General features: G+C 32.8%; 1 protein-coding gene across 5 annotated transcripts in view; it reads left to right on the top strand.

Annotated features, from left to right (window-relative positions):
- Positions 1 to 23201, top strand: part of ARID2 (AT-rich interaction domain 2) — a 217209-nt gene that overhangs the window by 68796 nt on the left and 125212 nt on the right. For all 5 annotated transcript variants that reach the window (XR_012375101.1, XR_012375102.1, XR_012375103.1 and 2 more), the window contains exons 4-5: positions 15660 to 15793; positions 21474 to 21692. Coding sequence is in view for 2 of the 5 variants with exons in the window: in XM_025882865.2 (XP_025738650.1) it covers positions 15660 to 15793; positions 21474 to 21692 (353 nt within the window). In the remaining 3 variants the exon portion in view is untranslated. The remainder of the gene's footprint in view (positions 1 to 15659; positions 15794 to 21473; positions 21693 to 23201) is intronic.

The following is a 23201-nucleotide window of genomic DNA, read 5'->3' as shown; positions in this document are numbered from 1 at the left end:
TAAGAATTTAAAACAATAGTTTCCTGTTGTTTCAAAATGTAGGTTCTTTTCCAGTCTTTTGTTGTCACAAACTGTAGTAATAGTGTACATCCTTATTCTGTTCTCTGCCAGCATGCAATTTCTAGAATCTAGAGTAGGATAAATTTCTAGAATTGGAATTATTGGGTTGTAAACTGTAATTACTTGCAAACAATATAAATTAGCCCTGCCTAATTTCTGAAGAAAAGGAATTTGTAGGAAGTCAGGAAGAGCAAATCTCTCAACTCCTACTGCTACTACTTTAAATAACCCATTTTTTGTTATCCCCTAAAAATTCAGAGTTGAATTTGGACAAAACTGATTTGTATGTCCATGTTGTAGGTGACACAAAGTAGAGAGAAACCTTTTTTTCACCTTTTTAGCAAGTTCAGTGAGGTCATATTCTGCTTATCACTTTGGGGAGTTCCCCGTTAGTAGGGTTCTTAAATGCTGGGTATCAGCAAGCAAACATTTCCTGTAGTCCTCATTTTTGTCTGCCTAATATCTAAATATAGTCCCTTTTCTCACACATACAATTGATTCAAACAATAAAAACCTAATAAATTGGAATGATTTCTCTTGTGTCTGTAAATGTATTTATTATCCACTCTCCAAGGAGAGACAACCCAATGTTTCATAAGTTATTCCTTCTAGCCGTAAGTTCAGGATCTCTTGGTGATGTTCTGTAGACATCTGTTCTTCAGACTATGATTATATTCCTAAAAATGATAAGTTGGGGGCATACTGCCCAATATATAACCTAAGTATAGTTAGAAATGCTCAAAAAGTAAATTTTTAATATGATAATAGTGAAAAAATATTTTTAATTTTTATTTATTAACATATAAAAAGCTTTGGTGTTTTAAAAGCATATTTATTAATTTTATTGTTTATTTGTCTCCCCCATGAGAATGTTAGTCTCATTTGGATGAGGACATTTGTTTGCTTTGTTTACTTAGTATATTCCAAGCATCTGGAGCAGTGCCTAGCATGTAGTAAATGCTTAGTAAATATTTGCTTAATGAATGACTGAATACTATTTTAATAAGAGCAGTAAACCCCAATTTTTTTTAATGTCAGTTTAATAGTTTGTCATATATTGATTCAAAAGTCTGTTTCTATATTCAGTTTATTTTGATACTTTTCCATAGTGGAGGAAGTATACATGGATGAAAATAGAACAAATACATCATTGTGTACATTTAATAAAGCAATAAATTATGATCCTCCTTTTTAAAAAATTCCATCTGTCAGTTATGCATTATTTTTCTGTTGAAACTTATTTAACATTTTTCCATCTTGCCTGAAATCAGCTTTTCTTCAAATTCTGGGACACTGTCACAGTTTTACACATTTTATATAAGGATTCAAATCAATTTCTGGGCAAGTAAGGATAATGATACGTAAGGATATATCCAACTCTGTCCATAAATCTTCCAAAATCAGTAAAGATCAAGAAGAACACCTAAAACTGTACAAAATCCATACCCTCAACAAAGCTAGAAGACTGAATGCTACAAACTTCAAGTTTCCTGTAAGTGGAAAAATAAATACCAGATCTCAGCAGAGATATTTTTCTCCCCTGACACAAGCATTTGTGGAGAAAAAAGGCAGTTCTGAAAAACTGTGGAGGGAACTGGTATTGCTCTAAAATCACCATCAGAAAGAGAAACCACACCTTAAGTAATAGAGTCCTAGTAGATCAGAGCACTGACTATAGGTCTTTGGGCTTAATATAATGTACGTGATTTGAGGTGACAGTCTTTGAAAAGTATTTTTTCTGGGGGAAAAGAAAGTTAAAGAAAGAGGAAAGCACCCTTTGGATATTGGATAGTGAAGGAAAAAAGAAGCAAAAAGGAGGAATATAAGGTCCTGCAAGATAAAATAGAAACCCCTTTCTCCAAAATGGAGGATGCACAAATACCTTCCTTTCAACATCACCACTAGGAAAAAAAATCATCCATTAAAGAAACCATACTTTGGTACACTAACAAAAGTGCTCGCTTCGGCAGCACATATACTAAAATTGGTACACTAACAAAAGAGAAGTTCTTGAAATAGGAATCTTGTGAACCACTTCAAAGTCATAATAGGTGAAAGTCTCATAAATCTATGGAAAGCCACCACTGTAAGAAAACCTAAGAATCGAAATATCTCCGTAGATGAACACCCTTGTGTCCAAGAAAGAAAACAACCACACAGTGGAAGAAAACTGTAACACAGCTCTCCAGACTGGCTGAAATACCCTTGAACAAACATTTACAGATATGAAAAACCAACTAGAACCATAAATTTAAAAACAAAGGGACAGAAAAGAAATTATCCCCTGCCCCAAATCCGTAAAATCACAAAGAAACCTAGGAAGAAATGGGAGGAGAGTTGGTTGAACCCAAGAAAGATATGGAAGAAAAAAAAAATCATCTTAGAAATGAATTCTAAATTCCAAGATGCCCCAAAAAGAATGAACTCAACTGGGAATTTAATAAAGGATATTGAAAGTGAGAAACATAATCATGAAAAGGAAAATGAATTAAGGAAGTAAAACAGGTAAAAAAGAAAGCGGTTGTAATGGAAATGAGACAAAAAGAGATTCAACACATATGTATAATTGAATTAGAAAAACTAAACAGTGGGAACAAATAATATTTAAATCTGTAATGTAAAAAAAAAAATTTCCAGAAATAGAAGACTCTATGGTCCTTTCAATGTTGAAAGGACCATAGAGTACCTGGGAAACTTGATAGTACATAGTCAGTTTTGAGTCATATTTTGTAAAAGTGTTAGACTTGAAAGATAAACAAACTTTGAGAACCTCCAGGTAAACAAACAAAACAACCAATAGGGCAAGAGAATTAAACTGGCATGCACTTCTTAATAGAAACATACAAAGCAGAGTACCAACGGAGCAGTGTTTTCAAGAAACTACAGGGAAACAGGTGAACCAAAAATTTTACGTGAAGCCAAGGTGTTCTTACATGGGAAAGGTGTGTACAGCACTCAGGGTTGTTATCATTTCCTTATTTTTGACTGGGGCTCTTAGAGCATTTAATAGCATGGCTTTGATGAAACAGTGGAGGGCTCCCAACAGCATGTAGCACACTGCCATCCCAACAGACTGGGTTGAGCTGCTAAAGATGACAGTCAGGGCTTCATTAAGAAATCTTAATGAAAAAAAAAATAGAAGGAACGAAGAAAAAAATAAATAAATCTTGGTCATTAAATTGATTTTACATATTTTTTATCTTCTAGGAGTTTGTCGCAGAACTTTAAAACCAACCATTTCCTTCCAAATATGTTTTCTTTTTAATAGTTATTAAGACATTCATAATTAGCACAGTACATTTGATTGCAGACAAATTTATGGGAATTTTAGCCTATAAATCTCTAGAATTCTGTGAAATTTAACATTAGTTGAGGTAGCTCTTCAATTATATTTAGAAGTGTTGTGAATATGTAATGTATTTTTAGTTTAGGTAATCTCCCAAAATATAAGAAGTCCTAGTTACTTATCAGTGAGTTTGAATTGATAAAATGTTGAAAATGTTAAATGTTTGATTTTATATGACAAGTTTATTAAATGTATTTTTGTGGAAACAACAAAAAAAAAAGCCAAGCTGTTTTTTAAACATCAAGAATAGAAAAATATTTTAAACATGTATGACTCAACAGGATACTACACACATGAATCTTTCTTGAGGAATCCACTAGAGGATGGGCTTTGTCCAACTAAGAGTTGAGTAGGAAAACATTTGCAGAAGAATCCATGGTTATTATTAAGTATATTATAATTATAGATCTAAGACTGAAACATAGGTGACAACAAAGGTGAAAGAATAATATGTAAATCCTATGTATTCTTACAAAGGAGAAATAATGCAACTCTAAAGGAGGAGGTAAGGAGGAAAGTAGGAAAAGCTTATTGATTGTTGTAAAAGCAATAGTTGGGAATGAGAAGATACTATTGAAAGTTGATATATTGGTGATAATAAGAAAATGACATTAAAGCATGTAAATATGTAAATACAAAGGTAACCAATGGAACAAAAACAAAGACCTTCCTAAATGCCAACAGCAATTTAAAAACAAAAGAACAAAGAAAACACATACATAAATTACCTTTATTCACGGCTTCAGCTATAACCCACAAATTTAGTTTTCTTTTTTTTATAAATTTAGTTTTCATACTGAAAATACATTCATAGATAGTTAATAAAAATAGGTAAATAATAAATGTTTAAAATTAATAAAATCAAGAATGCGGAAGAATAAACCTAAAATGGAATACAAACAGAAGCAAATGAACCTGTGTTTCAAATGATACTGATCTAAGGTCAAAAGGAACTGTAAAAATTATTTTGAATTCTAGGTTTGTTTGCTATAGGATTGAGGAAATGTGCAATTTTATTGGGAAAAACATTAGATTTCTCACTATCAGAGAAGAAAGTTAAAAATATGAAAGGGGAGAACTCTTGTGTTGAATTGGCAGTAGAGGTATAAGTATGATCTCATCCTTTTATAGAGATACAAAAATGGATTTATATACATACTAATAAATACACTGAAAGGGCCTGGAAGAAAGATACCTCTGTAAGCAGTGAGCATACCTAGTGTCCAGATACTGGTTTCTAAATACCATTCCCCATTAAAAAGAAGCAGTGTTCTTTGGAGAAAAGGGTGATGCTAGTATAGAAGCAGGGAAAATACAAAAGCCTGTTATGTTTTATGCTGTAAAGCAAGAAACTGCTCAAAAAATGATAGGGACGCATCAAAAGATAGAGGAGCTGACTTGAAAGGGCTCCCACTGGCCAAAGCTGGGATACTTTGAGCATTAGAATAAATAATGATAGGAATATAATGTTTATGAAATAATCCATGATGTTATAAATAAATGAATAAATGAGAGGATGGAAAGAGTTCACTTATAGTAGAATGAATGCCAACTAATAAATGTGGAAGGCATAATGGAGTTAAAAATCACCATTACAGTAATAATCTGATTCAGGCAAGAATCCTCAATGGATGCCAGAACTAGTGGGTGAAAGTTTGATAAGGAACAGATTATTTACATAGCTTCAGAGTGTTCTCCCTTAAGTTACTTATTAATTTCCGAAAGGAAAAGACTAACTGCCTAGTGATTTAACCTAGTAATTCCAAGTTTACAAAGTAATTGAAGTTAACAACACCATCAATGGGACATGATATACCTCCTTATAATATGCACTAGGATACATATTTATTTCTGTGGTATTCCTGCCAAAGATGCATTCTCTGTATCTAATTTAATTATAAAGAAACCTCAAACAAACCTAAATTGATGGACTTTCTACAAAGTAACTGCCCTGTACTCTTGAAAAAAGTCAAGCTTGTTAAAAATAAGGAGCAATAACTTAATTTTAAATGGTTCAGGAAAAACTCTTGGGGGGAGGGTTGCAGTGCTGTGGGTGTGTGCATGTGTGGACAGAGGGAGGAAGAGAGATTGAGAAATGCTAATATGATAAAGCAAATAAACAGCATATAAACAATTGGTATATCTGGATTGAGGATATAAGAGTTCTGTAGTATTTTTATGACTGTCAAGTATGGAATTATATCAATATAAAAGTTGTCTTGAAGGGTTCAAAGCCCACAGAGTTTGGTGGAGGTTTTTTTAATAGTTTTGGAAAATTCTTTTTCCTACTGCAGTGTAGCTACGGAAGTTTTAATGTATGACACATGCACAATATTTTCAACAAGATCATATCATGGAAGGAAAATAGTTTTTAAAAACATCCTTTTGGAGCACCTGGGTGGCTCAGTCGGTTAAGCATCCAACTCTTGGTGTCGGCTCAGGTCATGATCTGAAGGTTGTGGGATCAAGCCCTGCGGCAGGCTCTCTGCTCAGCCAGGCGTCTGCTTGAGATTCTCCACCTCTGCCTTTCTCCCCACATGTGAGCACATGCTCTCTCTCTCTCCCTCTCAAATAAGTAAAATCTTTTTAAAAAAATAAAATAAAAAATAAAAAGCATCCTTTTTAAGAAAATGCTCTCCATAGCATGAGTTTCTTTTTTAAAGTAATTACTCTCTATTCATTGTTAAAATTTTTCTTTTACTTTAAAGGGTTGATTAGGTGTCTTTGTTTTGTTTTGTTTCTAAATTATCTGTTAGGTAAGATAACTGCTCATCACCTAATGCTATCATGAGAAAAGTCAGCAAATTTGGGACTTTTTAAAAAGTGAAGTGTATAACTCTCAAGATTGGCAGCACTTTTAAGTACTCTTCACTAAGATATCCGTTTAACCTCTCTGGTACAAAATATTTTTCCTAATCACTTCATATCTCATGAAATATGTTTGAAGACTTTCTGTATTTCAAAGACCTTGTTTTTATATAATTGACCCCATTGAAATCATCCTGAAGCATATTTGGCACTTCTGACTTCAGCTTCTTTGCTGCATTATCCTGCCTATAAATGATACAATAAATGCTTTTTACAGGTCTTATAATCTTCCCTTTTTCCCTTCCCTTTGCCTGCTTTCTCTTTCATCTTCCTCAGTCCCCCCCCCCCCCCACTTCTACTTCCCTTTCCCAGTTAAAGCAGCTGCTTCTTCATTTTGGCTTTAAGTAGAATTAACATGTTTTCCTGAAATTCTTTTTTTTCTAAAATCATTTGCTTTTGAGAATATATCCTCTCTGGTACAGTTTTCCTTTAATGACTCACCAAAAAGTAGTTCTTTGTGAATTTCATTTTTGAAAGAGAATCTAGGAAATACTTATAAGCTCAGATATGTTAGAAACATCTGTACTTGAATTCAGCTATATAGAAAACCTCCCACGCAATATAATTTGCTCTAATCCTTGTTTTTTCAACTCCTCAGTAGTGTTTTCTTACCATTTCCCAACAGTATTTCTTTTGTTGACATATTTTCCATGTATTAATTTAGCCATTTTTATCATGAGAAAATGAAGATATGTTTCCCCAGTGATAGGGATTTTGGCCATTGAAAGGCGCTTGTAAATATTTATCAGTACACTTGCTTGAAATAATATTTATTTTTAAATTTTAAAAAGTTTTAAGTTTCAATGACTTGAAAAATATTACTGAGAACAATGTAGAGGCTTGTCTTCAAATTCTGGAGTTTTAAACATCTTGGAAATCGTCAGTAACATAAAAAGTGTAACATTAACCTAGGACAAGGTTCATCATCAGTGTTAATCCACATTAAGGTAATGTTTTGATAATTTAGAAATTTTTTGGCCTACTTTTATATCTGATCAAATTGCCATTGTTTTTACTTGATAGTATTGTTGACAATACAGTGAGCTCGTATTGGAAGTATCAGCTTTGCTTTTTTCTTGTTTTATTTTGCTGCATTATTCAAACTGGCTTCTTTGAAGAAATCTATTTAATCTTATCTTTTTTGTGAGAGATAGTTTAATTAAAATTAGATAATACTATCTTTAAATCCCCTAAACCTGGATATACATAAACATTATTAGCACCTAATGATTAAGGTTCCACTGGTCAAAGACTAATAATGAATGAATGAGGATTCCACTCTTAGCTCCTCCACATTGGCTAACATCAGATGAGTAACATAAGGACTGTTAATGGAGCGAGGGAGGGAGGAGGTAGTGTGGATCCATAAATTAAATAAATATCTTTCCCTATTGGAAAATTTTGTTTATGTGCCCCATTCTGAAGGGTACTCTTCTACAGAAGCAGGTACCCTAGGTCAAGATGAGGTATAATATTCTGAGAAAGCCTGTATTGATAAAGGAGGTAGATTGGAAATTCTTTGTTGTGTATGGTATAACCAAAGGGGCCATATGAGAATCCAAAAGCAGCAGTATTCTAGAATTCATTAATTAATTTTTTTTCAATGAAGCATGGATGCTTCATTTTATTAAATAACCTTTGGCATCCTTTGTTTAGATACCATTTTTTCTTGATCTGTGAGTTTAGTGTTATAAAATTTTTATTACTGGATTTCTGTAACAAAATCTTATTTTGAGTGTGTGTTTAATGTATATTAATAGATGGCTTTTTCCACTATTTATATATGTAGTCTTTTTTTACCTGTAGTTTTTATAAAGTTTGTCAGATTTTGCTAGATTACAGTTTTCAGGGAGCTTCTAATCTTTTTCTATAATTGGAAACACTTTATATAGCAATGGAAATACTTGTTTTATTTGAAAGTTTGAAATAACACTTTTTTTCCTGATGTTTAAAAATTTTTTTAAATTGTGAAATACACAAAAAAGCTTAATATATGCAGGTTTATCTACACCAAAACAACAACAACAACAACAAAACTACTAATAACTTTGAAGCTGCTTGTGTTTCTTTCTTAATTGCATTTCTCTTTTAAAGGATAAACCCTAACTTATTTTCTAAGTGATAATAGTTATATGGCTTTTCTTTGTGGTTTTAGCACTCATCTATTGCTAAATAATATATTTGAAGTTTTTTCCTTGTTTATGACTTTTATATAAGTGGAATCATAATGTAACCTTTGGAATGATTTTTTTTTAACAATTGGTTATTGATGGCCATTTGAATCAATCCATGTTGGTTTACTAATTTTCACTGCTTTATAATATTTCATTGCATGAATGTGCCACAGTGTTTTTATTTATACTATCATTAATGAATATTTGGATTGTTTCCAGTTTTTATTGGGCTATATGCCTAAGAATGTAATTGGCTGCATTAGAGGGTGATCTTTCTTTTCTCCTTTTCTCTGCATATTATATACATTAAAACTTTTATTTCCCTATAGTGGTTTGGAAAGTAATTAGTCTGATTTTAATTATGCTGTTAAACACTTGGAAAAAATTAGAAACACAGCTAATAACATATTTTCCTTAATTTTAACAGTGAAAATTAACCCATTTTGTTCAGTCTTTCAGTATAAGCAACGTTTTAATTCTTCCTACCTTCTACTTCTTTCTCAAAGTTCTTTCTCTTCTTTCTTTCTTTCTTTCTTTCTTTCTTTCTTTCTTTCTTTCTTTCTTTCTACTACTTTTTTAAATTTCTTGAACTTCATATCAGGAGTACTGTTTTTCAAATTATTTTAATAGTTTTACATTTTTTATGTTCTCCTTTTGTAACCAATGGCATTTGTATTCTCTTTGGTAATATAATAGTTATGATTGAGACTAATGTTTTAAATATTTTCTGTATATGTTATCAGTCAGCTGTATTGCTATTTAACCATTTCTTAATTTTGATTCATCTATCCATTAGAGTATAGTTGACCCTTGGACAACATGATTTGAGCTGCACAGGTCCACTTTTATGTGTATCTTTTGTATAGTACACTATTATAAATGTGTTTTCTCTTATGATTTTCATAATAGTATTTTCTTTTCTCTAGCTTATGTTATTGTGAGAATATAGTATATAACATATATACAAAATGTGTCAATCTACTGTTATTGGTGAGGCTTCTGGTCAACAGGCCGTTAGTAATTAAGTTTTTGGGAATTCAGAAGTTATATGCAGATTTTTGACTGTGTGGAAATCAGTGCCCCTAACCCCTGTGTTTGTTGTTCACAGGTCAGTTGTACTTACTTGAGTGGTATTTTTTTTCCCAGAGGGCTATATTGCTTTATTCTGAGTCTTTACATATCTGAAAATGAATTTCTGTTGTCTTAGTTGAGCAACATGATTAGGTAGGGATTTCTTGTGAAATAACTTTCCTCCTCAAAATTCTAATATTTGCTCATTATCTTCTAGCTATTAATTTTGAAGAGAAGTCAAAGTCTAGTCCAACTGTTCTTTGTAACTTTTGGGGAGTTGCAGTGGTTCTGAAAACTTTTAGGAATCTTTATCTTTGAAGATTAAATCTTTTGTCAGGATATATCTGACTGTTTTTCCCTTTTCATTAATTTTTGCCTGGTGACCCATGTACCCTGACACCCCAGCTCCAGAGAGCTCTTTGATGTAAACATTACACATTCTAGCTAAAGTAATTCTTTTATTATGTCAATGATTATCACTTCCATTCCATTTTTTCTGTTCTTTCCTTCAGGACCATCAGGTGTGGGGTTTTTTTTTTGTTTTTTGATTTATGTTTGATCTCCTGTTTATCATATATATCTCATTTTTATCTATCAGTTTCATTAGTTCTTTTCTTTTTCCACGTGGAACAGTTTCTCAAGCTTGCCTTCTTCATTACCCAGTTTATTTTCTACATTGTCATATCTATTTTTTCATGTCCTCCTTTTGGGAGCATAATCCTGGGGAAAAAAACTTCATTACTTTTATAGTTTCCAAGCCACCACATTTGATTTTGTACCTGCTGTGTTCATAGAGCACATCAATAGAGATCCAGTTACCTGATAACACTTGATGACAGTCTTTCCATGCTGGTGCTTTTCATAGGTACCCCACACCCCTGGTGTCTTTGAGTTCATTTTGACAAAGAAGCTGTAAGGTGAAATTTATTTTTTTTAATTTTTTATTTAAATTCAATTTAATTAATATATAGTGTATTATTAGTTTCGGAGATAGAATTTGGTGATTTATCAGTTGCATATAACACCCAGAGCTCATTATATCAGGTGCCCTCCTTAATGCCCATCATCCAGCTACCCCATCCCTCCACCCACCTCCGCTCCAGCAACCCTCAGTTTGTTTCCTATGATTAAGAGTCTCTTATGGTTTGTCCCCCTCTCAGATTTAATCTTATTTTTCCCTCCCTTCCCCTATGGTCCTCTGTTGTGTTTCTTAAATTCCACATATGAGTGAAATCATATGGTATTTGTCTTTCTCTGACTGACTTATGTCGCTTAGCATAATACCCTCTAGTTTTCACGCCATCGCAAATGGCACAAGTTCATTCTTTTTGATGGCTGAGTAATATTCCATTGCATATATATACACCACATCTTCTTTATCCATTCATCTGTCAATGGACATCTGGGCTCTTTCCATATTTTGGCTATTGTGGACATTGCTGCTCTAAATATTGGGGTTCATGTGCCCTATAAGGTGAAATTTATAAAGAACTTTATCTCCCTGCATAATCACTGAGCTCAACTCAACTTTCTGTAAGTTCTTTTTTCAAATAATTGACACTCTCTGGATCCCATTATCAGACATGTCCTCACTTTCTATTCATCCCTTAGTGGCTGAAGGAAATCCAAATTGAACTTTCCTATATATGTTTTCGGGCCTAGGATCTCCTCCACTTTTCACTAGATCACATTACTCTCTCAAGAAGTGTTTTGCAGTTTAGTCTTGTGGATCCTTGAAGTTTCTTTTAATGGACGAGAAATTCTAAAAGTTTTTAACTTAGAAATAATGCTGTATTCCTCTATTTTTATTCTTCAAGTGTCACTGCAATTAGATTTAAGGGAAGAGATGAATATGGGTCCTTGAACTATCATCTTTAACTAAAAACATTTCAAAAAGTTGTTATATAGAAGTGTTCCAATCATATACATTTGATTTTTCCCTTGATCCAAGAATAATCAAGAGTTTTCTTAAATGTTGTTGTTAATGTCGTTTTTAATTTCCAAGAATTCTACCAGAATATTTACAGTTGAAATTAAATGATATCTGGGAATTACTTTAAAATAATCTGAGAGGATTGTGAAGATAATTGTATATGGGTTTGGAATTTTACATCATGAAAGTTGTTTTTAATTTTCCAAGAGTTTAATTTCTTTCTTAGAAAAAAACTTTCTTTGAATTGCATTGTGGTTAGAGAATGTGCCCTATATAATATTTAATCTTAAATTTATTATGGTGTTCTGTGTGAATTGATATATGATCAGTTTTATAATTTCCATGGAGTTTTGAAAAGAAAATCATTGTATGTCTAATAAATCAATCTTATTGGTGATTATACTCAAATTGTCTACAACCTAATTTTTTTGTGTACTTAATCTGCCAGATATTGTAAGAGGTTAAATTTTCCCATATTCATAATAATACTACGCATATTACTTGATGCTATTTTAAATGGACTCAACCATTTCTGCATTATATTTGTATGGGTCACATTTATTAAGATTTTTAATTAAACTGTACCATTTAAAATAATTTCTATATTATATGCCAACTTTTCATATTTGCCTTCCTCTAAGTCTGTAACCTGTGACATAGAATCTACCATAAAGTAAGTTAAGGCCAAGTTGAAGAAAAGGAAGATAAAATTCATCCCACTTGAATCTGTTCCTATCTGGATTCCAGTATTTTGCCAGTCTGGAGTTAAATATGTAATGTACTAGGCAGATTACTGTAAGAGCTCAGTAAATACTTGCTTAATTAATACATTAACTATTCAAAGTGATGTCATTGACTTTGACAAGAGAGTGAAATGTACAGTCTAGCATTTATAATTTAATGAGTGAACACAGAATATCTCTCACTGTATAAGCTGAAGGTCATGATAGAGAATTATATCAGAAAACTTAGACTCTGAAATGTAACTCTGTATTTTAGCTGCTTTCTCTTATCTATTATTACTTTTTAGTTTTTAGAAGTATATAATTCCTTGAAAAGCCAAATACTTTGTGCTTGTTTATTGAGAGAGATGCGAGATCAAAACCTTAGCTGAACTAAGGAATTTTGAGTCTTGGTTAGAAATATTTAATCATGACAGAACAAGTACTGGTCCTCAAACCAGGAACATAAAAATTTCAAGAATCATAACAATTTGCCTAAACCACAGATTTTGGAGGAGTGAAATTAAATAAAGAATCTGTTTAGAGGAATAAGGGTAGAATGTGTCAAGGAACCAGAGGTCATTTTTAATATTTTAAGAAAATTTGAATTATAAAGGGTTTCATGTATATAATACACTGTTTATTAGGAGTATATAGTGCTTGTGTTGTTGTCAAGCACTCTATATTGCTTGCACTCCATTTTGGGTATTTGGGAGGGAAAAATCATATTTATGGTCCTTCACTAGTAATATTGTTTTCTGTCCCAGCTGTAATAAAAAACAAATTTCAAATCTGCTGTGCTTAATTATGACTAACAAATTTATAGAAAGTATCTTAAACATATTACTAATTGAAGATTTTTATTATAAAATTCTGTATCTTCATTGTTTTGACTATATTTCGATAAAAATTATTTAATAAAGAGATTATTTATCTTTAGTTTTTTTTTTAACCATTCCACAATGAGTTCAGTCAATTCCGAAAGACTACTCTCTAAATACCTCTGTCAATACTATTGCCTGAGTGATGTAGATAATCCCTCATTTGCAGAAAATACGTCATGTAATTTTTGAGCAGCTGTTTGTGTCTAAAGTTATATATGCTCTTCTTTTAATGATATCTGCATTAGAAATCCAAAAAGAACTTGATTTCTTTACCTATTTAAGTCCATTGTCGGTCTGTCCTGGAGAAAGATGGCTTTTTTTAAATCATCCTTTTGTTGTTTTATGTTTTCAGACTATAAATCTTTCTGCTGGGGAGCATCCCCAGGATCAGGGTGAAATGTGTGCAGCTGTGTACTCTCCTCAATGCTCAAGGGTTATATCTGCACATGTGTGTCTGCTGTAGTATGCTGAATCTCCAACAGTAAAGATAAGTGTTGGATTCATTAGCTATCAAACTGCCAGCTAGGAAAGAGTTCCTTGCTCAAATTGAGTTTATATGGAGAACTTAGAAGGAATGGAAAGGGACAGTTCAGTTCCTTTCCAGTCTCAAAGATGTGAATTACTGTGCCTTGTAAAACTGAAAGGGGAAAATAAGGAATGGTAACAATTTTCCATGTCATTAGTTTTTTATTTGTAAAATTATAGTTTCCACTTATCCCGCCTTGAAAGTTAAAGTTTGGTACTCAAAATAATACTTCAGTAATCATCATAATTCTTCATTGATAATCCCCCTTTCTCATCTCAGCTGTCTGTAACTAAAAAGCAAAGGGGTGGGTAGCTGTAGGACTTTGGAAATAGCTACTAATGGACTTAGTTCCTGCTTGGATCAGGAATGGTAAAAGGGGTGATCTGTAAAATAATCACATCTAGAACTTTTCTATGGTAAATATAAGTCATTGTATTAATCAGCTCAACTTCTGATTTGTGAAGTACAGTAACAAGTTTGTCAGCTGCCGTGTTGTATTTGACAGGGGTCTGACCCGTTGTTTCACTATTTTAAAAGTTTAGCTGGGAATCTTGTTATAAACTGGTAGGTGATGATAGATTGAGAATTTGGAAATTTAATTGTAATTGATGTCAAGAGGATTAATCAGGGACATCTGGGTGACTCAGTCATTTTGAGCGTCCAACTCTTGGTTTTGGCTCAGGTCATGTCCTCATGGGTGGTGGGGATCCAGCCAGCCAGGGGCTCTGCACTCAGCGCTCAACGAGGAGTCCGCTTGTACATTCTGTCCCTCCCTCTGTCCCTCCCTGTACTCTGCTTGCGCACTCTCTCTGTCTCTCTCTCTCTCTCTCAAATAAATAAATAAATAAATCTTAAAAAAAAAAAAGAAGAAGAAGATGATGATGATTAGGGGTGCCTGGGTGGCTCAGTCAGTTAAGCTTCTGCCTTCTGCTCAGGTCATGGGGTCAAACCCACCTCAGACTTCCTGCTCAGCATGGAGTCTGCTTCTCCCTCTCCCCATTCATGTGCGCACTCTCTCGCCATCTCTCTCTTTCTCTCTCTGAAATAAATAAAATTTTTAAAAAAATAATAAAAAAAAGGAGGACTAATCATATCCAGTAATGCTAATACAATAGGGGAAACAGGAACTATCTTATAAATTAGTTAAAATGTATTAGGCCGTCACTTTTGGATGGGAATTTATGTAGAATTAGCATACCATTTCCAATGTCCAGAGAAAATATTCAGACAAGTGCACAGATTAAGTTTATTGCTGCTGCATGATTTGTAATAGCAAAAAGCAAACCTTAAAGTAGTTAAATGTACACTAGAGATCTAGTTAATTTATGATGTCTGAATAGGATCAAATATTATATAGCTGTTAAGAAAAACAGGCAGTACTAACATATTGACATACTTAGATCTCTAAAATATATTGTTAAATAAAATTAGGCACAGAAAATATATGTATTCCAGTATGCACGTGAGCTTGGTGAGTGGTTATCTCTGGTGAGTGAGACTGGGGGTTAAGGGTGGACCACGGGTTAGAGAATCTTCTCATTTTCGCTTGGCTTTTAAATGACTGATAGGGACGCCTGGGTGGCTCAGTCGTTAAGTGTCTGCCTTCGGCTCAGGTCATGATCCCAGGGTCCTGGGATCGAGCCCCGCATCGGGCTCTCTGCTCGGCGGAGGGCCTACTTCTCCCTCTCCCACTCCGCCTGCTTGTGTTCCCTCTCTTGCTGTGTCTCTTTCTGTCAAATAAATAAAATCTTTTTAAAAAAAATGTGTATAATTTTTAATCAATCAAATGATTTCCCATTCATGTACATGTGTTTGTCCTTTGATATTACCTACTTTTGTATGTTTGAGTAGTGGTGTGTTCTTTTCTGAAAATATAAAACACTTAGAGCATTGCATTGAGTCTGTCTGCAGTATCACTGTTGAAGTGACTTTCACTAATATAAGAGGCTTGTGGTATTTTATTTTTTTTTTTAAATTTAGGGCCTCTGGAGAAAGAAAACATACATGTGTTAGGAGTTAAAAAATAAGATGTAAATCTGTTTGTAAAACTCTGCTGTGTTGTTTTTCTATTTCAGTTACCTAGAAAAGTACGAGAAAGTTCATCATTTTGGGGAGGATGATGATGAGGTACCACCAGGCAATCCAAAGCCACAGCTTCCTATTGGTGCAATTCCATCTTCCTACAATTACCAGCAACACAGTGTGTCAGGTAAATATCATTGGAGATTGTCCGGCTTTGAACTAGGAAAATAGACGTCATCCAATGAATTAATCCTTTACTTTGCACATGCAACTTTCAAAGATCTAATTGGTATCAGGGCCCTTTCTGTAATAGGCTGTATAAGATTTTTAGTTGCAGGAATTTTCAGAGTTACAAATACCTATACTTTCAAGTGAAGTTTTTTCCTTAATTTTTTAACTAGTGGTCAGTTTAATTTGAATAGTCACTAAAATGAGAAGAAGGAGATCGTGTAGGATTAGGGAGGTGAAGAATACTCAGAGAGCATCTACTGGATTTTCTACAATGCTGGAATTTCCAGCATCAGAATCCCTCAGAAATATTTCTATTTGAGTATTTTTTTCTATGGTACCAAGGATAAGATTTTTCTTTTTCATTTAAGTCATTCCTATAACAGTTATAGAGGAGTCTGCAGCTAAAAAGAGCAGGACTCAAACTGAAAATAATTAGGTTGAGAGTTTAATAAGAAGGTTGTTGAGGCAGTCAGTAGGGGTTCCTCTGTTTAGTAGCTTTGAGTGTTGGGACTGTGATGACTAGGAAGAGGGCTCTGAAAAGACAAGCCTCTCTTTTCTTCATTCACCAACATTTGGCCTAAAAAAGAGGAGGTGCTTCTTTTTCAAAGGTATTTTCTTGATAAAATTTATAATTTTCTAGATATTTATTATTCTTCATTGGTGTTAGTCCCAGTCTCTTACAGATAATCAGTCATTAGATTTAAGCTTTCTCATTGTGTCAGTTTCACTAATTTTATTTTCCATTATCTATTTTCAAAGTTTCTTTCATGTTGAATTTGACTCCGTATTTCTTCCTCAATCTGTAATAACTCCTAGAATCTGATCATTGCTAGAAGAGGCTTCATCATCTGATGCTTTTGTATACTGGGGGTGGGAGTAGGTGGTGATGAGTACAAACCAAACCTCACTTTATTTTTAATGAGAAGTTAATTACCTCAAGAACCAAGATTAAAGGAGAACATTTTAAGTCACCAAGTAGAAAATCTTGCTAATAATTTAAGCTGATAAAATAAAATGGGATGACTTGTTAGGTGATACACTCTCTATTCCTAAAAAGGGCTAAGGACCATTATTGAATTCAAGGATATTATACAGGGTATTCCTGCATTGAATGAGACATTATACTAATGACCTTTAAGACCATTTTCAACTTTATGACCCTGTGTTTTTCCTATATTACAGTAATAACAGAACTGTTCATTCTTGTAGCTTAATAGAGTTTGGTGTCTGCTATTAGAGCTCCCCAAGTTGACCCATTTCTACTTTTGATCTTCTTTAAAATGAAATTTTTTCTGGATATTTTTTTCTTTTCTTTCCTCCCCTAATTAAACTGATTACCTCAAGAAAAAAGATGTGAAATAATTCTGCTATTTCAGAAGCCTAATAAAAGTCATTGATAGAGTTATTATACAAGTTAAGGGAATGACAGAATTGCTTAACTTGGTGTTAGAATAACTCCTTTCTGATATACTGTAATGTATGTGTCTTTTTAAAAGGAGAATCTGAGCAGTTATGCAATGTGTAGCATGTTTAACAAAATCAGGATTGGGGGCTAATGAAAGGAAAGAAAGAAGGAATTGCTAGGGATCATCAGACTAATACATCTAATTCAAACTGAAAAGAGGTAGTATTGTAGGGCAGCATTTATGAATTTGAAGGTGCTTTTTTTTAGGTGGAAGCATAGCAACATTATGACAGTGTTCTGAAAAATAATACGATTATCAGTATACAAAAATCCTTTATTAAGATGCTTTTCAGTTGTCATTAAGGTAAATAGAGTAAGCTTCATAGCTGTCAATTTGTGTATGTGTGTGTATTTTAAATAATCACCAAATTAGAATTACATAGTGGTAGATTAAGAGCCTTTAGGAAATTTTAATTAGAAACTATAGAAGATTTGTGATTCATCTTTGGTCATACAGCCTTACTTTCTTTGTAGGTTTGGACAAATGTATTTGGATCAATGTATTTATCTAGAGACATTTGTATTATTGATATTAAGAAAAACTATTTTAAAACAATATTTTGAAATAATATATTTCGATTGACAGTAGCTCTAGGACATTTGGCATGGAGTGCAATTTTACTTGTTATAATGTACATTGATAGAATATGGGACCAGATTTTCCTTAAAGATACTTACTCTGGCTTTAAGTGGCAAAACATATTGAGCAGATTTTGCCTGTAGTTTGTTTTAGGATTATTAAACACTAATATTATTACTAGCATCAATATATGACAGTATTGTCATTTATTTGCGTAGTTTTCCATATTTTTCCTTACCATAAAAACCTAATCCTTTCTTTGCTTTCCTTCTTTCTCTGTTTTGTTGTTGTTGTTGGTATTGATTTGGATGCAGTCAGTTCTGCATAATTATAGGGAGATTATTAAGGAATTTTTTGTTCTCACATTTTAAAATTAAAATAAAAAACTAATTTTTAAGTTAAAATAAAAATTAAAAACTTATATGCAGTATATTTGGTAGAAAAATTGTGAAAGGCAAAGTTGACAAGTGACAGCTCATTGAAATTGTAGAATTTCTGAGCTAGCAAGGATATTAGTGATCATTAAACCAGTCTAATCTGTTTGGTAAAGCACTCTGTCCATTTTCAGTTTTGGTGCTTAAATTTGGAAAAGTTTTATACAGGAAGTTGTTTTTTTATTTTATCGGTTTTATTTAGGCAAAGATTTTCCTTTAGATCCTCCATATTCTAACAGACAGACTATGATAATCACTGCCAGTAATAGAAAGAGTGTATACAAATATCTACAGTGTGAACAGCACTTCAGGAGTAATTCTCCCTTTCCTCTATACTGAAAACAAAGAGAAGTGATTGCCTCAGATTAAGTTTGTCAGCAGTGATCTGTTTGTATAAACTTTGAGTCAAGAATGTTGAAAATAAATTTCTAATCCCATACCAATTATAAAATTGTAGCTGTTCAGTCATATTTCCTTGGGGAAGGGAAGGGAAGATCTTAAAATCTTATAAGCAATTTCTCCTACATTATGTTAGAAATCTTTACCAAGCCTGATATGATTAAAGGACTTTTCATAATTATCATATTTATTTATTTTATTTTAATTAGAGATGTCTTTGGCCAAGTCACTCAGATAAGGATGCACTAAATTGAGTATCTGATGGCATCTTTCATTCTTCAGTAGCAAACAGCAGCAATTCTAAGGTCATATTGAACCCACATAAACAAGACTGTGACAGATGTTGAATGTGGGTTCCAGTTTTTTTCTATTAAAGAGATTTGCCTGAAATTTTCAAGGAAGCTATAAACTTAACTATTGCTGAGACTTGGTGTCTCGTCATCAATTCCAGTGTACAGTATAGAAATACCAAATCTGTTCCTATATTCACAGAAGTTTTGTTACCTTTTCTCCAGATTTTATGTTTATCTACTGTTATTAGAAATTTTATTTATCAAGATTATAGAAAATGAACATATATTATTCAGTTTTAAATGATGTAAAGAATCTGTGTCATAGTAATTTATTACTCTATTGTGGAACTTATTTATCATTATATTAGGGAGAAATTCCTAGAATATTTTAGAATTGAAGAGGTGTCATCTCAGTTGTCTACAGTGGGAAATAAATTTCTTACCTATATGATTTTCTTTTGTGCCATGTTGTGACAATAGATTTCTACTGGCAATCCATTTAGCAAGGTTTAAAAAAAAAGTCTTTTAAAAAATTCATGTATTTCTGAAATGGGTCATCTAGAAGTTTTCTATCTCTTGTTTTCTTGCCTCTTCCCATTAAACTAGTTATATCTTTATGTGAAAAGTGTATTTGGGGGGCACCTGGGTGGCTCAGTCGTTAAGCGTCTGCCTTCAGCTCAGGTCATGATCCCAGGGTGCTGGGATCGAGCCCTGCATTGGGCTCCCTGCTCGGCGGGAAGCCTGCTTCTCTCTCTCCCACTCCCCCTGCTTGTGTTCCCTCTCTCGCTGTCTCTCGCTTTGTCAAATAAATAAAATCTTAAAAAAAAAAAAAGGAAAGTGTACTTGGGGTATATGTCTGAGGGCACAGCTACCAAGGCCTACACTACCCCAATTAAGACTCAGTATTTCTAGAAATATGATGTTTTTCTTATATATTATAATACTCTAATATATTAGTGTTCTATGAGCCCATCTTCCTTACCTTTAAAGTTTTGAAGATGTTTTAAATTAATTGTTCTACAGAAAATCTTAGTTACCTTGGCTTATGTAAAGGTTTCTTAGGACACGAAAGCATGAACCATAAAGGTAAAAATTTATAAATTAGACTTCTATCAAAATTAAAACTTGTGCTCTTCAAAGACACTTTTAAGAAAGTAAAAAGATAAGCCACTGTTTGGAAGAAAATATTTATTAAACACTAGATAAATAACTCACATTCAGAATATATAAAACTGACAGTATTAAAATGCTGGCAGGGATGAAGAGCAACAGGAACCTTGTATATTGTCTTTGGAAATGCAAGATGCTGTAAGCCACTTTGGAAAATTGCTTACCCAGAAATAGGGTCCAGTAATCCAAGAGAAATAAAAAAATATTTCTGCACAAAGTTCTCTATGTGAATGTTTATAGCAACTGTGTTTGTAAGTCCCCCAAAATGAAAACAGTCCAAATGTCCCTCAACTAGCGAATGGATAAACAAATTGTATTATACCCTTACTATAGCATTAAAAGTAAACAAACTACTGATACATGCATCAACATAGATATTAACCTCAAGCATTTTGCTAAATGAAAGAAATCAGATATAAAAGGCTACATACTGTATGATTCCATTTACTTATCATTTTGAAATAAAGTTGTAGAAACAGAAAGTAGATCAATGTGGGTAGAACAGGGGTTTAACTGCAGAAGAGCATAAAGAAACTTTTTGGGGTGATGGAAATATTCTTTATCTTCATTGTGGTGGTTTTTTTAAAAGATTTCACTTGTCAAAACTCATAGAACTAAAAAGTATGAATTTTACTGTGTTAATTATATTGTGATAAATCTGACCAAAAAGGTAATAATTATCCTATAGTTTGGTAAAGAAGGTAGGCAAAGTCTCTAAAACCATGATATTGTTAAAAAATTTTAAAGGAACCAGTGTCCCTGGCTTATAATATATAAAAACCAGATATAGTCCCTTGAAGTACAAGAGTAGGGGTGCCTGGGTGGCTCAGATGGTTAAGCATCTATCTGCCTTCCGCTCCAGGCATGATCCCAGGGTCCTGGGATCGAGCCCCACATCGGGCTCCTGGCTCAGCAGGGAGCCTGCTTCTCCCTCTCCCTCCGCCCTCTCCTGCCTCTCCCCCACTCATGCTCTCTCTCTGTCTCCCTGTATCTGTCTCAAATGAATAAATAAAATCTTAAAAAAAAAAAGAGGAAGTGTAGAATATGTAAATTTAAATAATGATACATTAAAAATTTGGTAATGATATCCAAGAGGGAATAGTAGTACATTTTTTTGTATTCTAATACTTTTTGAAGACTGTAATTTTAACTTAAGTTTAGAGTTGAACTCTTTAAACTTCTACTCAATTTAAATTTTATAAAGAAAAACAAGCCTCTGTCCTGGATTTGTAAAATATTAATGATAATGGTTTTTAATCCTTGATATACTTAAGGTGTTTTTGTTTTTATCTTAGATTATCTGCGTCAAAGTTATGGGCTATCTATGGACTTCAATTCGCCAAATGATTATAATAAATTGGTGCTTTCACTGTTATCTGGACTCCCAAATGAAGTGGACTTTGCTATTAATGTATGCACTCTTCTATCAAATGAAAGCAAGCACGTCATGCAACTTGAAAAAGACCCTAAAATCATCACTTTATTACTCGCTAATGCCGGGGTGTTTGATGACAGTAAGTTTTAAGCTGAACCTATTGTACGATCATTCTGTAAAGGTGTTAGGAATTTTTAAAAAAGGTTTTTAAGGAGAGAAATACTTTTTATTGGTATAATAGCATTCTTTATTTGCTTTTATTATATTAAATGTGTTATTTAAGATAACGTGTGGGGTGTTTTTAACCTTAAACATTTGAATAGTAATGATCTCAGTAAAACTTTTGAAATAAAAATCTTGGATTTTTCTTAGAGTAGTGATAAGGGTTTCTTGATGTTAGAAGATTGTTTGATACAAAATCTTGATAGAAAAACCTAGGACCTGGAAGAAATTGGTTTTTTCCTAGTGTGTCGTTACAATTTTTAATTAAACAGTTTGTCAATGTATTTAAAAATTTGCTGCCTAAATATAATGAGTTATCAAATATTTCACATCCTTTTTACTTACAGGATTTGCTAGTAGATTTTTATAAGTCAAATTCTTTATTTTCTATGACTATCTCTTAATAAATCTAGGTTACTCTTAAGACTAAATTGGTCATTTCTCTAATTGTAATTAAAAGGGATTTAGAAAATATGTTTTAAAATTTTTTCCTGCTCATGGTTTTTCTTTTTAAAATATGTTGGCTGAATGCTCTTGATATAAAATTTTTTCTTGCTAATCAACCCTCCTTCTATTCCAGTGCCATTGTAACTTCTTTTTTTCCAGAAGTATGTACTATTAAAGGTGAAAGTAAAGGGTAGATAGCATGAATCAAAAGGAGGTTCTGGGTACACATGGTCACAGGGAGAGAGGGATTTAATTTATCCCCTGGGGAAAAGATTGAGCAGTTCAAGACCAAACTGCCCATAATGTCTTCTCAACAGTTCAGATATATGGGGAAAGAAAAAGGATAAGGTATTGACATAATGAAATTATTTTATCATATAGAAATTATGTGTATAACACAGTTGAGATAGTTTGAGAATTTCTTTAATATTTTATAGATTCATGACAATTATTGTTTTTATCTTTAAATAGCAACATGTTTGCAAATGTTCATTTTTCTGCAATTTGATTTCTGCAAGTAGTATACTCTTTAAACATAATTTTATTTGGGATTGTCTAAGTAGGATTCCTTAGAATTTGACAGGTACTTAGATTGTATGAAGACAGTTTTGAAATGTTTAAACAAAAGTGAAAATTAGTTTCTTACCCTGCCTGAAAGTCTCATTGGTTACATGAGGGAGGAACAAAGTACTTCTCAGTTTGTATTATAACTTTGGAGATCTAAATTTGGTAGATTTCTGTCTCACTTTCATGTTCTGTGGTTCCTAATATTTTGTTTTGATCTTTTAAGGACATTTTTCAGCATTTAATATAGAATAAAGTTAAAAATTTTCACATTTAGAAACCTTAAAATGAAGTTTTTAGAAAAATTAAATATTCTCAAACCAGAATAATTTAAGTCTTGACCATTTAATCATTGAATAAGGATTACGTGTGTGTGTGTGTGTGTGTGTGTGTGTGTGTGTGTGTGTGTGTGTGT

The sequence above is a fragment of the Callorhinus ursinus genome, unplaced genomic scaffold (genome assembly GCF_003265705.2).
Source record: "Callorhinus ursinus isolate GAN/ISIS: 27379988/994484 unplaced genomic scaffold, GSC_fseal_2.0 scaffold44, whole genome shotgun sequence".
NCBI lineage: Eukaryota > Metazoa > Chordata > Mammalia > Carnivora > Otariidae > Callorhinus > Callorhinus ursinus.
This window is presented reverse-complemented; position numbering and strand designations above follow the sequence as displayed.